General features: G+C 33.2%; 1 protein-coding gene, 1 long non-coding RNA gene and 1 pseudogene across 2 annotated transcripts; all 3 read left to right on the forward strand.

Annotated features, from left to right (window-relative positions):
* The first annotated feature begins 3,937 nt into the window (after positions 1-3,937).
* LOC18044515 (3-phosphoinositide-dependent protein kinase 2) lies at positions 3,938-10,265 on the forward strand. Its single transcript, XM_024185365.1, has 11 exons — positions 3,938-4,602; positions 6,022-6,202; positions 6,344-6,396; positions 6,775-6,876; positions 6,945-7,053; positions 7,133-7,211; positions 7,367-7,532; positions 8,428-8,562; positions 8,659-8,816; positions 9,249-9,471; positions 9,821-10,265. The coding sequence occupies exons 1-11, from the start codon at positions 4,423-4,425 to the stop codon at positions 9,902-9,904; spliced, it is 1,470 nt and encodes a 489-aa protein (XP_024041133.1). The 5' UTR covers positions 3,938-4,422; the 3' UTR covers positions 9,905-10,265.
* A 1,039-nt stretch (positions 10,266-11,304) lies between these two features.
* LOC18044516 lies at positions 11,305-19,321 on the forward strand (annotated as a pseudogene).
* LOC112098868 lies at positions 12,779-14,981 on the forward strand. The gene is made up of 3 exons (XR_002905912.1): positions 12,779-13,420; positions 14,163-14,376; positions 14,784-14,981. It is a non-coding gene; the product is annotated as an uncharacterized LOC112098868 (long non-coding RNA).
* Positions 19,322-21,034: the final 1,713 nt, after the last annotated feature.

Raw genomic sequence — 21,034 nt, forward strand, 5'->3', positions numbered from 1 at the left:
TTATGTGGACCGCAGTCCATAACATTTATTAAGACACCATACTCCTAAAAATAATTGAAAATTAGTATTTGCTTAAGATACTTGTTAATATGAAACATTTATTCTAGTCCTTATTTAGTGAAGGCGTTTTATTTTTAGAATACAAAATAAAACAATTTAAAAAAAATACTGGATTTAAATTTGTAGGTTTGATTTTTAACTTCGTCTATCTTTTAAAAAATACAAGCATTACATTCTTTTCTTCAATATCCCAAAAAAAAAAAGTTAAATGGTTACTGAAGGCTTTGAAAGTAATCTTTTTACTGAAGTCTTTGAAAGTAATCTTTCTAATGGGAAAAAAATCGAGAGTCTCGAATAATAATGGTTAATTTTCTAAAATTTGAACAACATACAAGGATCTAAATGAAAAATGACCATATCTTTATGATCTATCCAGCGGTATAGCCCCTAAAATAAATAATATGACAAGGAATGACAGCCTACGTTTGGAAGCCCACAACATCACGTGGCTTACACTTGTTTTTTCTCTCCACTATCATTATGTGGTATGTTATGCATTTAAAAATTATTTTTTGCCTCCCAGGACTTTGGTCGAGTGGTGAATGATCCTGGGTATTCGCTTGAATCCTTTTTTTGTGGCTTGAGATACGATGTGTTTGGGATTGAAGTGTCGTAGTTTTTAAGTTATAGTTGTTGTGGAAAAAAAATTATAATTGTGAAATAAAAATTAATAATATATAATAAATATAAATTTTAAATAATAATTTTGACAAAATTATTAAATATATAATAGATTTTTTATTATACAAATGAAAAATTATATCAACATAATTTTTAAGTTACAACAAACACTTTAATACTATAGTTTAAACCTACAACTATCCAACCTCAATCCTAAACGCACCCATAGAACTCTCATTATTTAGTTAATGTAAATTTATGAATTATATTAAGTAAATTTTTGGACTGTACCAACGAAATATATAAATTCAGACTCTTTGTAAATTTTAAGTTATAAAAATGTAACTCATTAAGATTAAACAAAAAAAAAAAAAAATACTTTTTTGATGTTGTCCAAAACATTTTTAAATGTGATAATCACAATGTGCATTTTACCATGATCGACATGAACATTGGTATATGCGAAGCTCTCGTTTGGTGAATGAATGGTACTGAGTTACCAAAAGCTAATTTTTTTGGAGGAATCGAAAGTATAAAAAGGATCCCCCTACCTAGACCTAGCCGAGTGAAGCATATTCATTGAATTCCTTGATGCTCTCTTCTTCCTAAGCTTGCTTCTCTTTCCAGATTATTCTTAAATAGTTAAATTTATTTTTTTAATTAATAAGCAACTTTTTTGTTTTTTAGTCTTCGTTCTCTATAATTAAACAAGATTTGGAGACAATTTTAGACACATGTCTAAAGAAAGAGTCTTTAAAATTGAGAAAAGCTCTCTTGGTTAAGGACCGTAGAAGGTAGTTTTTATACAAGTCCCTTTCAATTTTATATGGAGATTCACTATAAGAGTTGGTGTAAATTTTTTGTACTTTGAAAAAAGGAACACTCTCTTAATTTGATAAAATGGCCGCGGACACTCCTTATTTTATAAATGAATACAAATACATTTTTTTTTTTAGAACATCAAATTTCGTTTGTGTTAAAAAATAATCATATAAACCCTTTAAAATTTATCTAATAAAGGGGTATTATGTCTTTAAAAAATAATATATGTGACTATTTTTGAAAATAATGAGATCTCATGATTATTTTACCAAATTACAAGGATATTTTTCCTTTATATTGTCACAATTCTTTATTCCGAGATTTATTTGGTGTGATTTTTGATAAAATCTAAAAGATTGCTTGATCATCCTATATTTGTCTAATTGATGTACTAACAAGTTTCTATATGTGTTAGAAACAAAAGAACAATTTAACCAATCACTCTTTAGTTTAATCGCGGGCAACTTCTTCCACAATATTGAGATTGAGTGTTTGAATGTCTTTGTATATATTATAAAAGTATATGTACATTTTCTTTTCATTTGTGAGTAGACTTCTAACTTCTAAAATAGATAAATAAGTTATTATGCTATTTAAAAGAAAAACAAAACAAATAAAAGCCACTTCGATTATAGTCCATCTTTTGAATAAAATTTTATGGAATGAGGACTCATTTATATTCTCCAAGCATAATTGTGCAGAGATGAATATTTTTTTTCCTTACGAATGTGGATAGAAAGTAGACATATCCATGGATACTAATGAGGATAGAATATTGATAGCATTTTTTTTTTGTTTCTTTTTTAATTTTTAATTTTGTCTCCTATTATTATGAAGACCAATTGACACGTGGCAGTCAATGGTTTACTGAATTTTAATCTTTGATTTTGGTCGATTGTTTGACTCGGGAAATCAGCCCCAGGTGAACAAGTGTCCACTCTGGAAAGCATCAATTCAAAGCAAGCTCCAGCTTTGCCTTTGACTGAGCTGCTCAGCTTTTTACTCTCAGTATCCCTCTTTTAATTAAAAATAATAATAATTTCCAAACAAAAAATGAAAGTGAAACAGCCAGAGAATCTTAAAAGGAAATAAAATTGAGATTCGAAATAATTTCAATAAGGCCTCAGCAAAAGTCACAATATATTGAATTGGAAATCAATAAATTTTTTTTGGGGTGTTGTAATTAAGACTTCTGATCCTTTGTAACGAATTCAAAATTAACGGTTGAATTGTTGGCAAATGATTCACAGTGTCTAAATATAAATTTTCTTTATCGTTCGTTTTTCTAAATTCTAAGTTTACCTCCATCATTTAAAAAATGGTTAGTTGTTACTGTAATTTTAGTATTTTTCGACTTTCACTTTTTACCGTTTAAATTTGTAATTCTAACTCCATCACTGATGTTATGATAAAGTGTCAAGGGAGATTACTAAATTTTTTCATACTAAAATTAATATATATATCACTTATCCTTCTATTATTTTTATAATACCCAATAATCTCTAATAAAATAATTTAAAGCCAAAGAGGAATAAAAGGGTCATCTACTTGATATTTTATCTTGAGCATATAAAATATATATTTATTTTAAGAAAAATATTTAAAGATAATAAAAAATAGATGAAAATATTTCATTATTTTTTTTATTTAGACCGAAATCCATATTTCTTACTTTTTAGTACTTAAAATATTTTAAAATTTTTTATTTTATATGATTTGTTTAATTAATAAAAGATATGAATAAAAGTGCATTAAAAATAAGAATACTGTAAAATCACGGTGTCACGAAGTTATTAGCTATTATGAAAATTGTAGGGAGGTAAGTGGTATATATCGTGATGTATGATGGTTGTATAGGAAGAGTAGAGTACTTTTTTTGGAGTCTTAACTTGAGCTATCAGTGTCTATTTGTTGTGTATAATACATTATTTTAAAGTTTATAAAGCAAATCTAACCCAATACCGCTATATCTTATTGGTCTAGTGATTCGTCAAAAATTTTATTTCTTTCATAATCATTTTTTAAATTTAATATATTTTCCTATTTTACCTATTGTTTTCAAAATTTTTATTTTTTTTGTTTGCTTTGTTTTTCTTATTTCAATAGGAGAATTTTATCTTAAGTGCACTACCACCAACTTCAAGTAGATATGCAAACATCTTGTAGAATTGACTTTAGTAATGGATCAATCTTAACCAAGGGCCCGCCGCCGCCATTCTGTAGATCAGCTAGCTCATCATCAGCAACCGTTCGATAAAACTAAAGGATCTATTTGAACAAATGTTACAAGTTGTGTTTTAAACCGGGATAATCCAACATTTCATGGACCCCATTTATAAATCCCCAAATATATTTTTAATATAATTTAAAAAAATAAATTATCCAATATTATTAATCAATAAATAATCATATTTAGATTTGCTGATGTGTTGCCAGTAACCAACTCAGAGACAGATAGAGGATGTGCATTATTCAATCCCATGGGGTGTCTCTCTTCTTCTCTTCTTCAATTCCCCCATCCTTCACTCTCCTCCATCAAACTCATTCATGCACATCAAATTCTCATAACACAACCATAAACAATAATTATTAAGTTTTTATTTTATTTTTGCTCCCCTTTATATATATATATTTTTCCCAATATCCAAAGCTTCTCATTTTTCACACGCACATTTAAACAAATTTTATAAACAAGAGAGAAAAGAGAATCATTTACTTTTGTTTTTTCAGAGAGAATATAAAGATTAAAGAAGTCTCTTGCTTTCTGATCCAATGCCCTCTCTTGTTTCAGTTTCCTTTGACTATTGACTCTCTTCCCAATACCAAAGTTACCTTCTTTATTTGTTTTGTGAACCAAAGTTTTGATTTATATTTGTTGTTGTTGTTGTTGTTGTTATTATTATTATTATGTAGAGAGAAATGTTGGCAATGGAGAAAGATTTTGATTCAAAGCTTAGAATTGAGGGCAATAATAATTCATCAACAAATTGTCCCACTGTGCAGAGATCCAAGAGCTTTGCTTTTAGGGCTCCTCAGGAGCATTTCAGTATTCAGGATTTTGAGCTGGGAAAGATCTATGGCGTTGGTTCTTATTCAAAGGTTCGATTTTCAGTTTTATTTTTGGTCGGGTTTCTGTTATTTTTGCTATAGGCGGGTTTTGTTAATATATTTGCATTATTTTTATGTTCATGTGGGTTTCCTATGTTTGCTTCGTTTTTTTTTTTCCTCCTGTTATTGATTGGGAGGTAGTATTTTTGTTTTAGGATGGATGTTGGACGATTCTGACCAGTGTTGTGTTTTCTTTGAACCTGCACGTGTTACTAATTTTGATACCATATGTGATTTTCTTCTCTAAAAACCAGTAAAAAAAAAATTGTTGGGCAGTAATATTTTGATGATTATGAGTGGGTGGTAACCTATTTGGTTTTAATTTGGATTTGGTTAGAGGACGGTTTAATGAATTTGGCACCAAATGAAGTTCCTGTGAAGAAATATGAGTTTTGGATTATTTGTTGGTTTGGTTTCTGAGTAACTTGAGGCAAATTGATGAACACGGAACTTAGATTATTAGAATTTGATTTTATCAGGTTCTTATTGTAAGAGCCCTGTGGATGTTTTAGATTTAGCAGAGGCTGAATTTTTATTTTTATGAGATCAGAATAGAGAAGACAAGAAAAAAGGTGAACACACCAAAAATTTCTGAAATTTGGCACCTGCCTGCATCTTTATCGCAACTAAATCAAGCTTTATAAGAAGTCTTCAGAGGATTTGATTGTTTAAAAAGAACTACTGTCGCAGCTGAAAATGATCGATTGAAGCACCTCGAGTTGCCTCGAGTTGAATTCATCATTGAGATTCCTGAAATAGTCTAGTTACTGGGTATCTGATGGTGTTTTTACGGTTTGGTTCGGCCGAAAGTATTACTGATCATGAAGGATTTTGGACATGTTTTCTTGTTGGAATGTCTGAGAGGTTTGGCACTTTTAAGGTGCCTTCAGAGTGATTTAGGAGTATACTCATCAAAATTATTTTGACTAGATTACATATGACTTGGCTGTTTGATGTTGTATTGCTGAATCTGGGGCGACCATTTCTCTGTGGAGAGGTAGATGTTTGACATATCACTTCATGTGGAATGTTTCCTTCATTCATGACTTACACTAGTTAGCATCTGATCCTCTGTCTGTCATATTTTCTTATTTGAATTGATTTGGTTTTAGTATCAATTTGTGGATGCATGGACAATTATATGAATAGTAGGATACTAGCGTTTCAGTGAAAGCAGTGATGCTAATTGTAGTTGTTATGATTTCAGAGACAGTCTATTGACTTTGTTTTTCTCTCTCTATTACCTTTATCCCCCTCTTATTCTGAGCTTGCACTGCTGTTGCATTGAAGTATGCAGTTCTGCTCTAAGAATCATATATGGCACTTTATTTATGGAGTCTATCTTTTATTCTGCTTAGAACATCTTGCTGACAATGATTTTCTCTAAATATCATATTATCATGATATTAGGTCGTCAGGGCGAAGAAAATTGATACCGGAACTGTATATGCCTTGAAGATCATGGACAAAAAATTTATCACCAAAGAAAATAAAACAGCTTATGTGAAGTTGGAGCGCATTGTGCTTGATCAATTGGACCATCCTGGAGTTGTGAGGCTATTTTTTACATTTCAGGATACCTTTTCACTGTGTAAGTACTCATTGTAATCTGTTTGAGTTTAAGTGCTTTTACTTGATTTTTATGCCTTTATATTAAGATCTCTCTCTGTACTGCTGGTTTTTCAATTTGGCTTCTCTGATGACATTTGGTTTGTTTGATTATGTTTTGAAGACATGGCACTTGAATCCTGTGAAGGTGGAGAACTTTTTGACCAAATAACCAGTGTACGTTTGTCGCAAAAGCTCCCTTTTCTTTTCCATGTCATTATGGAGAGTACTCTTTGTCTCAAAAGTTTCCTGTTGAAATCTCTTTGGGGATTATATAGTCTGATTTCATTGGGGAAATTGGTAATTTATTGAATTGTAATAAGTATGGTGGAATATTCCCGCTACATTTTTGGATGATAGTGTATGCTTCCCTTACGTACATCTAGGTTTTAGTTGATTGAAAATTGTTTCTCATCTTCTCAGGGTTTTGTATGATTTGGCCAAACAATAAATTTTCAAAAACTTCTCATCATTTTCAGAGTCTTGCTTTTTTTTTTTAATACTGTTAGCTTGTCATTCGCACTGTAATAACTATACAGTTATTTGTGTATGCAGAAAGGTCATTTGTCAGAAGATGAAGCTCGCTTTTACACCGCAGAAGTTGTAGATGCTCTTGAATACATACATAGTATGGGATTGATACATCGAGATATTAAGGTACTTTCTCTGCATGTGAGCACTTTTTCATTTACATCTGAAAACAGCTAACGCTTCTTGATTGGCAGCCAGAGAACTTACTTCTTACAGCAGATGGACATATCAAAATTGCTGATTTTGGAAGTGTCAAGCCCATGCAAGACAGTCGAATAACAGTCCTCCCAAATGCAGCATCAGGTAGTGTAGAAATTATCATGTGGAAACTGTTTCACAATATTTTTGATGCTAAGATTCTTTTCATGGGCCTCCTGTGCAGACGATAAGGCGTGCACCTTTGTTGGGACAGCTGCATATGTCCCTCCAGAAGTCCTCAACTCTTCTCCTGCAACCTTTGGGTAAAGGCACTTTTCTTTTTCTTTAGAATGAGCTAGTCTCATAGATGAGACTGATTGAATGTAAAACTTAAATGAAATCTTGTGTTTGGTGTTACTGATTGCTTCTCAGTTACATGGGATAAACGCTTTTGCTCTTCTTGTACATATTTAAACAGAAATGACCTCTGGGCCCTTGGCTGCACCTTGTACCAAATGCTTTCAGGAACTTCGCCTTTCAAAGATACGAGTGAATGGCTTATATTTCAAAGAATTATCGCCAGGGATATAAGATTTCCAAATTATTTTTCAGACGCGGCTAGAGACCTCATTGATCGGTTATTGGTATGCTATATGCACTTTTCTGCTTGCTATCTTTTGCCTTCGTGTAGGCATGCTTTAATTGCTCTGTATGAACTTTCTGGTTTTCCCTGTTGGCTTTTATTTTTCTTTTGTCTTTTCCGGTTTATTATATATCGGTTATAAACTCAAAAAAAAAAAAAAGTAACTCAGTTTTGCTCGTTTTAATAATTTGTGGTTTATGAGCCAAGCTTTATAGTATAAAGGGCTACGCAAGTCATGCAAGTTGGCATATTTGGTTTATAATGGTAGTGGGCAATGCTAACAATGCGTCAGTTTAAAACTCCCCTCCCCTCCCCCGCTTCCTCTGGGCTGTCCGTGTTGATGCTGTGTAGCATGCTTTTTTATTTGTGTTGACACTCTACATATATTTCTTTGACTGCAAAATGTTGGCTTAAAGGAGGACAGGTCAAAAATATTTTTAAGACAGTGGTCAAAAATATTTTTATTTGCGCTATCAAAGCTCTGTGGGGGAAGTTATTAGTGCACATGTCAGAACTTTTTACCTTCTACTATTTGAGCCTTGGGAACACCACTAGGAACCATTAGCATGACCTGATCTTTCATTGAATATGCTCTTTCTTTAATAAAAATGCAAACTGTACCCCAATTCTGGTTTGACCAGGTTTTGATCCCAAAACTTCTTGTACCACCCCCTTCAAACTTTGTGTCAGTGCTTGAGGGGCTGTGTCTTCGAAATCATTTAGAATGCCTGACTTTTTTACCGCATATAAAGGACAAAAATGTAATTTTTGTATTGTTTGTTTCCTTAAAAAAAAAAAAAAAGAATCTTGATTCCTGTTGACTGGATGTCTATGAATGTGCTGCTATAAGAATTCCATAATTGTAGTCTCTAATTTGCCACATAATTTTGACACAGGATGTAGACCCCAGCAGGAGACCAGGTGCTGGGCCTGGTGGTTATGCAGTACTAAAGATGCATCATTTTTTCAAGGGAATTGACTGGAAGAATATACGAGGGCAAACCCCACCTAAACTTGCTTCGGAGCCAATGGTAAATTTCCTGCTTTTAATTAAACTGTTATTTGTTGTGAAATCTAACTTGCTTCCTTGCCTTGCATTAGTTAAGAGTTCTGGTATTATCTTTTAGGTTCAATCAGGTGAAGGTGATGATGTTCATGATTCCTCCTGGAACCCTTCACACATTGGGGATATTTCAGCAAAAATAAATGATGGAAATGGTGGTGCTTCATCATCTGAAGGATCAATTACCAGGCTCGCTTCAATTGACTCTTTTGACTCAAAATGGTATTGTCTTAACCACTTTTTTTGCACTGTGTTCTATATCATTCATTTTTTGCTAAAAAAAAAAATTGTGGAGTAGATTTATAAGCGTGTTTTTTCATTCTTGTCACTTGCCACGGTACTTGTAATTTAAAACACAATTGAGTTAGATTGTTGGACATATTGTCATCAAGTTGGATGGATATGATGATAGTTTAAGCTGCTTTGCAATTTCTTACCTATTGCAATTTTCAAATAAAGTTTTAGTTTCGTCGGTTTACGTTTGTCTTGAAAGTTTAAAAGTTTAATCTAGGAGGACTAATTTATGGTAGATTGACCCTTCCGCATTATAAGAATTTTCATTATGTTCACCATGTTGATTCTTTTTCCTTTTTGTGTTTGCTTGTTGGTCATTCACAGTGCACATTGATTTGTTTTTGTTGACCCTGTTAACAGGCAACAATTTTTGGACCCTGGGGAGTCTGTTCTTATGATATCAATGGTGAAGAAATTACAGAAACTGACTAGCAAGAAGGTGCAGCTTATTCTCACCAACAAACCAAAATTAATATATGTGGACCCTTCAAAGCTCGTGGTGAAGGGAAACATTATTTGGTCGGATAATTCAAATGACCTCAGCATCCAAGTCTCAAGTCCGTCACATTTCAAGATTGTTACGGTATTCCCTCTTTTGCCCTTTTACCCTCCTGGCTGCATATCTAAGTCAGATATCTTTAAATTGCTGCAGTCCTTTACAGTGAATTGTGTGATAGTTCTCTCAACTGATGACAATCTTAAAACTATGAATGTGACTCTATGTTCCAGTAAATTCTATGATACCTGATGCTATGATTTATAATATTCTTTATATATAGTCAATCAGCTCTGTTTCCTGTATAATGGTAATTTCAATCACTCTTTGTTTGGCAAAATTATGTTTATATATTTTCCCCCAACTCCAGAATCATTTTTTGTGGCGTTTCTAGTCTTTGTTTCATTCTCTGATTCAATTTTGTTTAAATGTTCAGCCAAAGAAGGTATTGTCATTTGAAGATGCAAAACAAAGAGCATCACAGTGGAAAAAGGCAATTGAGGCTCTACAAAACCCTTGAGCCCTGAAAGCTATCCTTGGTTTTGGCAGAATATACTTTTCAATCTTTCTGATACTGTAGAGGAATGTGGTCATAAACGATTGAGACCCCCAACTATTATTTATTTTAGAGAGAGGAGATTCACATAGCAGATTTGGATTTTCAAGGTTCAAAGCTGCCACCCCTGCTGCGCTGTGTTGCTTAGAATGGGGTTGTAACGATTTTTTTTTTTTTTTTTTTTGGTTGAGCTTGAATGAAAATTACAATTTGATATTTAGGCTTTTGTTGGGGGGCTAGGTTTCATTACTTGTGACCTGTATTAAAATTTAATCAGTCAATGAAAATTTTCATCCAATGAAATATATGCTTTGCAATTTTGTAACTTTCTGTTTGCTTTACATAATGATTAGACTGGTTCAATCTTGGCATGGATTGGCTACCTGTCTTTTGGTTTTGATTTATCATTAAAAAGGAATCATGCGGGAATAGCTGTCGGATGAAAGATGGGATGCAGTATTATTTCTTAGCTAATGCTAAGTTATATGCATGTAAAGATTCTTATTTTTTTATTAATTTCTTATTTTTTTATTAATTTGCAGATTGCATCTGGTGTCACATAGATGTATCACATCAGATGATTTTTTTGAACTACCATGCATATTTTGATGGGAGCCTCTAAGTTACACCTCTAATGTAAACCACACAAAATTATAGGATCCGTAATTTGTGTGGCTCATGTGAGAGGTGTCAATTTCAATGATTGTAACTTAGCATTTGCTTATTTTTATTTGACAAAGTGCTGGAGAGGCAACTGTAACTCACTGCAGTTTTTTATTTTCTTTTTTCTCTTTTTCCAGTCAAATTTCTATCAAGATTTTTCCGAAGGGAGCAGTATATGTTCCCACAATTGAGGGATGATTACTAAGTGCAATGGTGGTTGTAGCTGGATTTGGATTTTGGAGGAGTGTTGATAGGATTTCTGTGCCGATCTTCAAAGTTGCGATTGGGTATTAATTGAATCAAAATATGTGTAAGTTAATTTTAGTCGTACAATGTTAAAATCTATGTGTTATTAGATCTTGAAAATGTTATCAAAATTAAGATCACTACTGAATCCAGAAGATATCAACAGGCTGTTGACAATAGAAACTTTTAAATTGGCTTCTGTGACTCTGTCATCATTGGTTTGCTCTCTCTCTGTTCTCTTCAACTGATTCAGCAGAATCTCCATTTTTTTTTCTTCCTCCTGGATTTGAGCATCCCTATACAGATTACTTTCATTTTAAAACAAACTCTCTTGCTGTCATATCCTTATTTTATAATGAAAGAGCTTTAAACAATCAATAGTGTCAACTAGCTAGTATTTCTGACCAAATGAATCTATATGTGTCATTGGCTTGGAGTAGACGGGCATGGCAAAAATGGCTGCGAACTGTGTTCCTTCTTGCTTGCAAGTAGTGCTGGTTCTTTTTTTTTTTAAATTAAATTTCTGCATCAGCTAGACCATCAAACAGTACAAAATCTCTGAACATAATCAAGGAGGTGAGCAGGAAAGGGCAATACAATGGTCCCATCAGAGTGGTTCCACCTGAAGATAATGCCTTTTTCTGGAACTGGGGCTGTCAAGCCCAATCCTGGGCACCCATTTGTGGATCTGTCAGATATGTACTTATATCGAGACTAATATTAATATTGGGACAAAACTACGTTACAGAATCTGTAAGGTACAGACTGCAGCATCAGCCGTTGGATGTGGTTGGATGTGGAGTGAGAAACTAAACAAAAGAAAATCGGATGGTGGGATGACGGGAGATGTTTGTTACAGAATCTGTAACATAGACAGGTCCTTAATATTGTTTAACCTTTTACCCATATGCTTAAGCCTTTAGATCAAGTGACACACGTCTTCAGGAATGTTTGTTAAAATATTGGCTTGATGATTTACTTTTGAAGTTGAAAATGATGTTTGATGCTGCTGAAAGAAGATTTCGTGTGGGAAAGCTTAATGGAAAGAAAGCAATCAATGTTACGTGTGGCAGTGGAATTGTAAGTTTAATTAGTCTCATTGTCACAAGTTAATAAAATATTATGTGTTTACTTGGAGTTACTCATCTTTACAAGCTCATTTGATTTGAACATGTGGTTGGCTGAATCAGGCGAATGCTGCTGCAGTCACACAAGATATGCTTGATCATTTTGACATAATGGATATTGTCCATTTTGGCATAGCTGGCAATGTAAATAGTTCAATGCCCATTGGAGATGTTTCTATTTTACTCACACTGGCATATGGGATTGGCTGGTACATAATTAGCACCGTCTTGTAATTCATAATCTCTTCTAAATACAATCAATTATTCATATCAATTGGAGCTTAGACTTACAAACTTTCATCATCATCATCATCATCTTGGCGGAACCCAAATGCTAAATTGAACTCCAATTATGCTGCCAATTTGGATGTCAATAACTACAATGTACCCAAAGGGCATGGTTCTAATCATTTGGGACATATTGGATATAATTCTGAGCAACTTTTTCCGAGCCAGGGAAGCCTAATGATGCTCAGCCCCTGTTGTGGTTCCCAATCAATGAGCAGTGTCTGGCTTAAGCTTGCCGCTAACTTAAGAGGTTAGACACCTGCATACATATATCATTTACTCCTGCGGTTGGTCAACTTGCAAGTACTGATTTCCCTGGATTGCAAGTAATTGGAGGGACACGGCTACCATGCAGGGCCTAAAATCCCCTGTATGGTGCAGGGGCTGCCATTGAGCCATTGGATTCAGTTTATTTGAATCCAACGGTTGAGGTTTTAATTTGAAAAAAAAAGAAAGAAAACGTGAATAAAAGCAAAAAAAGAAGGGCAACCGGAAGAAAAGCATTTTCATCCCCCTCTCTTTCTCCCCCACCCCCTTGTTCTCCTCCCCCCCCCCGGAACATTGAACCAGAAAATCCTCATCTTTCTCCCTCTCCATCCCCACATTCTTCCTCGCTCTCGCTCTTGCTCACTCTCGCGCTCCTGCTCACGCTCATGTTCCCGCTCCCGCTCCCGCTCCCGCTCCCGCTCCCGCTCTCCCTCTCGCTCTCGTGTTAAACACGTTCTCAGATGAATCAGAAATTATATCAAAAAAGAAATTGCAAAACAAAACCCAAGCCTAATCTCCTTATCCCGATCGAAATTCACATCTCTTTCTCTGTCATAGTTCTTCAACCACGATTCGTCACAGCTGTCTCCCTCTCCATCACGGTTCTTCAACCAGAATCGACTGCTGTCGTGTCTCGGCTTCTCTCGATTGGTGGTGGTGGTGCTGCTGCTGCTACAATTTCTCTCTTAAGGATCGACTGCTGCTGTTGCATCTCTCTTTAGGAATAACTTGTGATGCTGCTACTGATGCGTCCATGCTCTGTCTCGGCTGGTGGTGGTGGTGTTGCTGCGTCTCTGCTTTGTCTCGACTGGTGCTGCTGCTCTCTCTCTCAAGTTGCTCCTATAAAGAGATCGGAGCATATATGTTGAGAATCGACATTGGCTCACTGGTATTATTCTTCTATTTGGGTAAATTTTGAGTAATTATTATTTATTTTGTGCATGTGATGTTGGAAAGTTCGTAGTTTATGTGGAGTATCTAGACTTTGCTACTTGGGTTCTCTGTAATGAGCTCCCCCCGCCCCAAAACCTCTCTTTAGTTTTTTTCTTCTATCTATGAATGCTTTAGAGTAGACTGTATGTGAGTAATATTTTGTCTTATTTGAATGCTTAAGCTCTCTTTCATTTTTGCAAACTTTTTTGGCTTTTGTGAAGAGATGTTTTGAGTAATTCTTATAAGGAAGAACGCTTAAGCTCTCTTTCATTTTTGCAAACTTTTATTGCAGTGTGAGAGGAGATGTTTTGAATAGTTCAATATACGGACTTGTGCAACTCAGGGAGTGTCTATAGTCAGTTTTTAACCCAAGCTTTCATAGTATTTTGTTTGTGTCCTTGTTAGAATTTTTATCATGCAATGATAGATAAGGTCAGAGTTATGGAGGAGTGTGGGACTAATTTTTTTTTTTTTAAGGGGGTTTTCCAACATGCTTTTGTTTCCCTTTCATTACTGAATCCTTGAAATTTAGTTTAATGTCTTTCATTTTCTTGCACATCTCTGGAGCAGTGATGGCAAAATGTTTTTGAGTATTGGGACCGCGCTACATTATTTCTTGTATTTTTTATCTGCACCTATTTGAATATTTGAACTGCTATTTTTTACAGCTTTTTATTCTTACATATTTTGTGCTGCAGTTTTAGGGGAAGTTTTGGTATTCTCTCAGTAATTCTGGGAGATTGCCCTGTGGCGCGTTAGGATAAGGCTTTTGAAGTCATAGATCTGTCCGCTTCGCTCTCAAACTGTCCATCAAGTGCGAGTTTAGTACCAACAAAGTAAAGTTCAAGCTCCGGGTCGGATTTGGCAGCGGACTTAATGCTGAGGCACAAGAATCTTATTTAGGCAGGAGAGGTAATATATAAAATAAAATTCACTCACCAATAATTTGATTTTGATTTAATTTGATTTTGATTGAGAAACTTATCCACGAAAGCCCTTTGTGAGTGCTTGGAACTTGCATCATCGCCTGCCTGTAATTGGAATTCTTACTTGTCTCTGCATTTTAAGGAACAGGAAAAGAAAAGTAGTTTAAGAGAAATAATAAGAGTGGAAATGGCAATGTCGTCCATGAAGAAGAAATGTTTCATTTTTGCTTTGGTTTTGTATCTTATTATGGATGCGAGATTTGGTGGTGGTGTCTTTGTTGCTGAGTTATGAGAAAGCAAGTTACATTCGTGGGTTCAGTAAATATTTTGGCAAGATTTTTTATACTTCTAGTTATGGGATTTGGTTTTTGCTTTCTTGTTTGTGTCTTACAGTTGGAATAGCTGGAAATTATTCGGAGGGGGCAGAATCTGTTGGATGATGAACTTTGCTGCGGCTTTGTTGCAATTTTGTTGGCTGCAGAATTTTAGGGTTGGCTTTAGTAAATATAGGTTGATATTTGCAAGGCATCTTTTATACGGCTTATGTAAAAAAAATTTCTTTTTCCATTTACATTGCTGGGTTTCGTTGTAGTTGCTGAGCAAGTGATAGAACACATTCAATTTTATACAACAATTATAAGTATTGACCATGAGGCAGGATACTGGAAAATTGTTGTGTTATTACCCTTCAATGGTAAAATGATTGCAATTGATATGGTGATCACAATTGATGACTTTTGAATGAAACCATATGTTTTAATTATTTATTTATCCTGTTATTTATTTTAATAAAGCTTAGTTTATTTCATTTGCATGGATGTTTATTTCACAAGATACTTATTTGAAAAATGTCAAAAAGAAAATGTTATACTGCTAAAAAATAAATACGTTGTTAATAAGTTGTGCTGAGCTTTTACTTTAAAACTACTTACCTTTCTTCCTTTTTTTATTTGTCGTAAATTTATGCAATATATCAATCCACTTTTTTTTTCGGAGATGGTACTTGTAATAAGGTTGGATGATACACTTGGTGTAATGTACTAGATTTTGGTGGATTTTTAGGATGATATGTAGAAAATATTATGTTTGACGTAGGAATAGTTAATTTGATTTATTTTCATTAAACTGTGTTTCCTATAATTAGTTAAAATAAATTGATTAAATTGATTTAGCGGATGGGAAAATAAGCCTATAAATTTGTGTGGGAATTAATAGAATTAAAAATGGTTGCAAGGTTATTTATAGTGGAGATTTTGGCTATAAAAAGCGCCAGTGGAACATAAGAGCTCTTCCGAATTTATTTGTGAGGCCACTTATTGCAACCATTAGTATTTTACTCATTTTAGTTTTTTTTTAATCAAACTTAATAGTTAAGTCATATTTTGCTTTAGCACACTTATATATTCAATTGTACTTTTCTTTAATAAAAAGCGAGTGCTATATTTCAAAGATTAAAATTAAATATAAGACACTAAGAGGCTTTGATAGTTCTCCGACCAAACGAAAGATTTAAAACACTTAAAAGCAAATTCGGATTGGAATATTATTATTTTGTTGGTTACCTTTATTCATAATACAAATACTTCGAAAGTGATTATATTTATAAAAAATTAGATGAAAAATGTTTACAAAATAATATTATTGAATGTTTAAAACGAACACTTGTAGTATAAGGTATGACTATTGAAAGATTAAAATCAGTGCACGAAATTAAAGTGACCAGAAGCTTACAAGCCGTAAACGGCTTGCCGGTTTGACTTGAACCGGAAATCCGGTTATGTTCCAGCAAGTCCTTCACTCGAATCCGGTTTTCCGGATATCACAAACCGGCTTGCCGGTTGGATCCAGAAGATAGCACGTTAAAACCGGCTTACCGGTTTCCTTAACCGGTTGGCCGAATGAATCCAGAATGCTGCCAAAGTGCAGCTCGAATCCGGATTTCCGGATTTACAGAACCGGCTATCCGGTTAAATCCAGTGAAGGCCATACGCGAATCCGGTTTTCCGGATTGATAATCCGGTTATCCGAATATTGACCCGAGAGCAACCAAAGAAAATGCGGCTCACCGATTTGAACAATCCGGTTATCCGGAATTTGTCCCGAGAGAAATCAATAAGAAAAACGGTTTTCCGGATGAGAAGAAGTGGTATACCGGTTTAGACTTGGGAAATCTTTTTGTCTCTAATTGGGTAAGCTCTTATACTTGTATTACACACACCATTTTATTTTTGGCCTTTTAAAATTGCTTAATTTTAAATCATTTTGAGATTTAAAACCTTTCAATAAGCCATTTAGGGTGCGTTTGGCACACTATATTGTATTATGCTGTATTGTATTATTTTAATGCTGGTATATTGTATTATGTTGTATTGCGTTAGCATTGTATTATAACAATATTGTAGAATGTTTGATTAATTAAATTAAATAATTAAAAAATAATATATATTAATACTTAGAAAAATAATAAATATAGAAATCTTAAAATTTGTATTATAATTATGATAAAAAATTTTATAAAATTTAATATTATATGTAAATAATAAATTTAGATTATAATTAATATTATAATTGTTAATATAAATTAATAAATTATTATTCAATAATATTAAATTATATTTTAATTTACAATATATTATTATTTTTACATTTTAATATATTAATAAATTTTTAATTTAATATAAATAATTATAAATATTGAAATTTGCATAAATTTAAATAATATTAATTTTAAAATTAATATTAATGTAAATAATATTATAATATTAATATATTATTTTTATATGAATCATTAATAAATAAAATAATATTATCATATAATTTATTTTTATATTTTATTCATTATATTAGTATTTAATAATAAAATAATTTATTTTTATAATATTTTAATAAAATAAATTTGCCTCAATTGAGGCAAAAAGCTTCCGCATTACGCAAACCCGAGGTTCCCTTGGGTTTGCGTAATGCGACCCCATGCCTTATTATGCTGTATTATAATGCAGTATAATGAGGTCTCAAATTTTACCAAACAACTTCTTGGTAATAAATTAATGTGAATAGTGGTATAATACCACACAATCCCATGCACTAAACGCGCCCTTAATGCATGAAATATAAAATCATAAAATTACAAGTATATCAAGCTATCTAATTCATGAAGCATAAATTCATATAATAACAAACATATCAAGCCATGTAGTAAAACATAAATCAAGATGCAACATTCATCATTCCAACAAACATTAAACAACAAACATTAAACATTTTACTTAAAATATGCAACAGCGAACATAAATATATGAGTACCTCCATAACAGTGAACATACAACGTCAAACATGAAACGTAGAACAGCAAACATGAAACGTGGAACGTAAACATGAAACGGGGGCAAAAAAGAAAAATTTCGGGGTATTTGAAAAATCAGTACATGAAACATTGCACAACCAACATGAAACATATCACTTAAAATATGCAACAACAAACATAAAATATGAGTCCCTCCGTAACATGGAACATGAAACGTAGAACAACAAACATAGAACATCAAACATGAAACATAGAACGTAAACATGAAACGGGTGCAAAAAAAAAAATTTCGGGGTATTTGAAAAATCAGTACATGAAACATTGCACAACCAACATGAAACATATCACTTAAAATATGCAACAACGAACATAAAATATGAGTCCCTCCGTAACAGTGAACATGAAACATAAAACATGAAACATAGAACATCAAACATGAAACATAGAACGTAAACATGAAACGGGTGCAAAAAAAAAAATTTCGGGGTATTTGAAAAATCAGTACATGAAACATTGCACAACCAACATGAAACATATCACTTAAAATATGCAACAACAAACATAAAATATGAGTCTCTCCGTAACAGTGAACATGAAACATAAAACATGAAACATAGAACATCAAACATGAAATATAGAACGTAAACATGAAACGGGTGCAAAAAAAAAAATTTTGGGGTATTTGAAAAATCAGTACATGAAATATAAAACATAAAATATGAAACTTAAAATGTTAAACATGAGATAAATTTCATAGAAAATGAATAAAATTTTTGTCTTTTTGTTAACACACATTTTATTTTATTTTTTAAAATATTTATAATAAAAAATATTTTTTTCATTTTTACTTTACTTGTCATTTTTTACTTATTATTATTATTATTTTTTAAATATTATTCGTTTTAAATATTTTTTATTTTAATTTATTTAAATAAAAAAAACATATTAATGGCAGCAACCGGCTGTAAAACCGGTTGCTGCCAGTCAAAAAAGTTGTTTGGCTGCCAGATGGCAGCCAAACAACAAAGGGGTCAATAAATTGACCCCCTCTATGATACAGGGACTTTGAGTCCCTGTATCATAGCCGTGTCCTAATTGGAGACGTAAAAGTACGTGCAACATCTACCAAACTAAGGGCATATTTTGAATTATATGGTGCTTGTTTTGGCTTTTAATCTATTAGTTCTACAATTTCAGGGGATGAATTCTAGAACAATGTGTCAATTCAACCTTGTGCCTCCCGGAAAAGCCTTAGCTGGTAGTTGGACTTAGGGGCTTGACAGCAGACATTTTTGTCGACAATGCGGCTTATGCGAATTTCTTGTTTCAGAATTTTAAGGTTTCATCAACAGACATGGAGAGTGCAGCAGTAGTAATGGTAAGGATAATGGATAGATAAAGGTTTTGAAGGGCATGGGGGCATTTTCAAACACGTGCAAAAATTAACCTCTCGTATCACCTCAAGAAATCTTACATTATGCCTTACTACAAAATAAGTACTTCTGGCTTTTACCAGACAAGCTTGTTAAATGGCTTCCCGATGATCGTCATCCATAGGCTATCAGACTTGGCCGGGGGACAACCAGGAGAGAATGCAATGAACACATATCGGTCATTCAGTTTGTAAAATTGCAAAAGCTTTATTAAGCTCTTAGCATGTTGTTATTGAAACTGATCATTTGAAAGTGTCCATCGGAAAATTGAGCATTAGATATGAATCAAAATTTACGCTGTCGTATCAAAAGTTTCACAACCATTGTTGTTACTCTTGATTGTCCAAATTCCATTATTCTTGTAAACTTCAACTTTTTGAAATGTTTATTCTCTCTGTTGTTACAAAAGATCAGAACATTTTAAGAGATCATAGGTAGAAGGCTCCAAAATTTGTGCTTGATGCAGCTCCTTGCTGCTCAAAGGCAATTCCAATGTAGAAAATTAGATAATTCCTTGAGGGGTGGGTTAGAATTAGATGATCATAATCAATAAAAAAAAAAAAAAAAAACATGCCATTTCTTTGACATAACTACAAACTGGTTTTGTCTAATATCTTCTCGTTGCCACTTCTATAATGCAATCTAATATCTGAATCAACTTGTATGTCCCGGTGGAAGGGCTCTCGCTCAACGGATCAAAGGTACGCCGGGGATAACAGGCTGATGACTCCCAACAGAACTTGATCATAACCAGTAGAAGGGTGCTTTCAACGGCAAAAGGCAGAACCTGAACCTACACAGGCTAGGATTATTCATTTTCAGTTCCTTCATTTCTTGAAACAAATAAACTGATCCGAAACATAAAAAATAAAGACCCGAGTAGAGTAAAAGCACAACTTCATTTTAGTCAACTATAAGAGTCGAGTATCCTTCAAAAGCACTTTCAGAACCCTACTTGCAGTGAAGAACTTTTTAAAAATGTCTATCATCATTAAATAACAAATCTGGCTTCAAAAGCCAGAAGTATGATGTGTGCTACAAGAAAGTATTCATCAAACCTTTCTATGTCACCCTGGTCACCAGATTAAACCATATGCTCAATTATGAACCAAGCTGTTCAATTGCCACCTGAAATAAAAATAGAAAACCATCAAGATACATTGGGAAGAAACGTTTATACGTACGAGATAGAAAAGAAAAAGGAAAAATCAGATCATTTAAAAACCCCCAATGTGGTTTTCCTGTCAGTTTATTGGATTGAAAAATACCCAAAGAAATTAAAAACTTACTTCATGTTTCTTGATCCAATCCAGTTCTGCATGCTAATAAAAGCAATTGAAAACCCTATGAAGCAAAATCATTAACAAGTATACCCGGATGAAAAAGGCGGTTTTATCGAACATTATGCACTAAAATTAGTAAGAATAAGTAAGTGAAAGGGATGAACCATAGACAATCTGCTAAAGCAAATAACTTCTTACATAGAGATTCTAAAGGGCAATAAATCATGTGAGGAAGTTACTTATCAATTCCAGCCTTAATAGATATGCAAAAATTTGTTTCACAACCTTGGCTTCTATAAGGTGATTCGGAGTAAAATCTTTGATTGTAAGAAGTAAACAGACTGTAATATGTGTAATCAAGTCAAACTTAATTGTTTCTTTGAGTATGAACATCATATCTTGACATTACTCAATATCTAGCCCAGTATAACTAAAGAATAGAACCATCATTGAGAATGACAGAATACCAGAGATTTATTCTTATTCAGCTGGATTTACTAAAAAATCTAAAGTTTCCCTTCTTCCTTTCTTATTGGGTGACTTGTGAATGATTTGTGGAAAGTGCCATAACTGCCCCTATAAGGTAAAAAACTGAAGCCCTATAACAAGATTTGTCTAGCCATC

Source organism: Citrus clementina, unplaced genomic scaffold (genome assembly GCF_000493195.1).
Source record: "Citrus clementina cultivar Clemenules unplaced genomic scaffold, Citrus_clementina_v1.0 scaffold_4, whole genome shotgun sequence".
NCBI classification, from domain to species: Eukaryota; Viridiplantae; Streptophyta; class Magnoliopsida; order Sapindales; family Rutaceae; genus Citrus; species Citrus x clementina.

Excerpts from the sequence above, each read along its gene's own strand:
- LOC18044515 (XM_024185365.1), top strand. The coding sequence starts at position 4,423 with ATGTTGGCAATGGAGAAAGATTTTGATTCAAAGCTTAGAATTGAGGGC. Across the intron at positions 4,603-6,021 it reads GCGTTGGTTCTTATTCAAAG|GTCGTCAGGGCGAAGAAAAT; the intron begins GTTCGATTTTCA and ends TCATGATATTAG. Across the intron at positions 6,877-6,944 it reads TGATACATCGAGATATTAAG|CCAGAGAACTTACTTCTTAC; the intron begins GTACTTTCTCTG and ends CTTGATTGGCAG.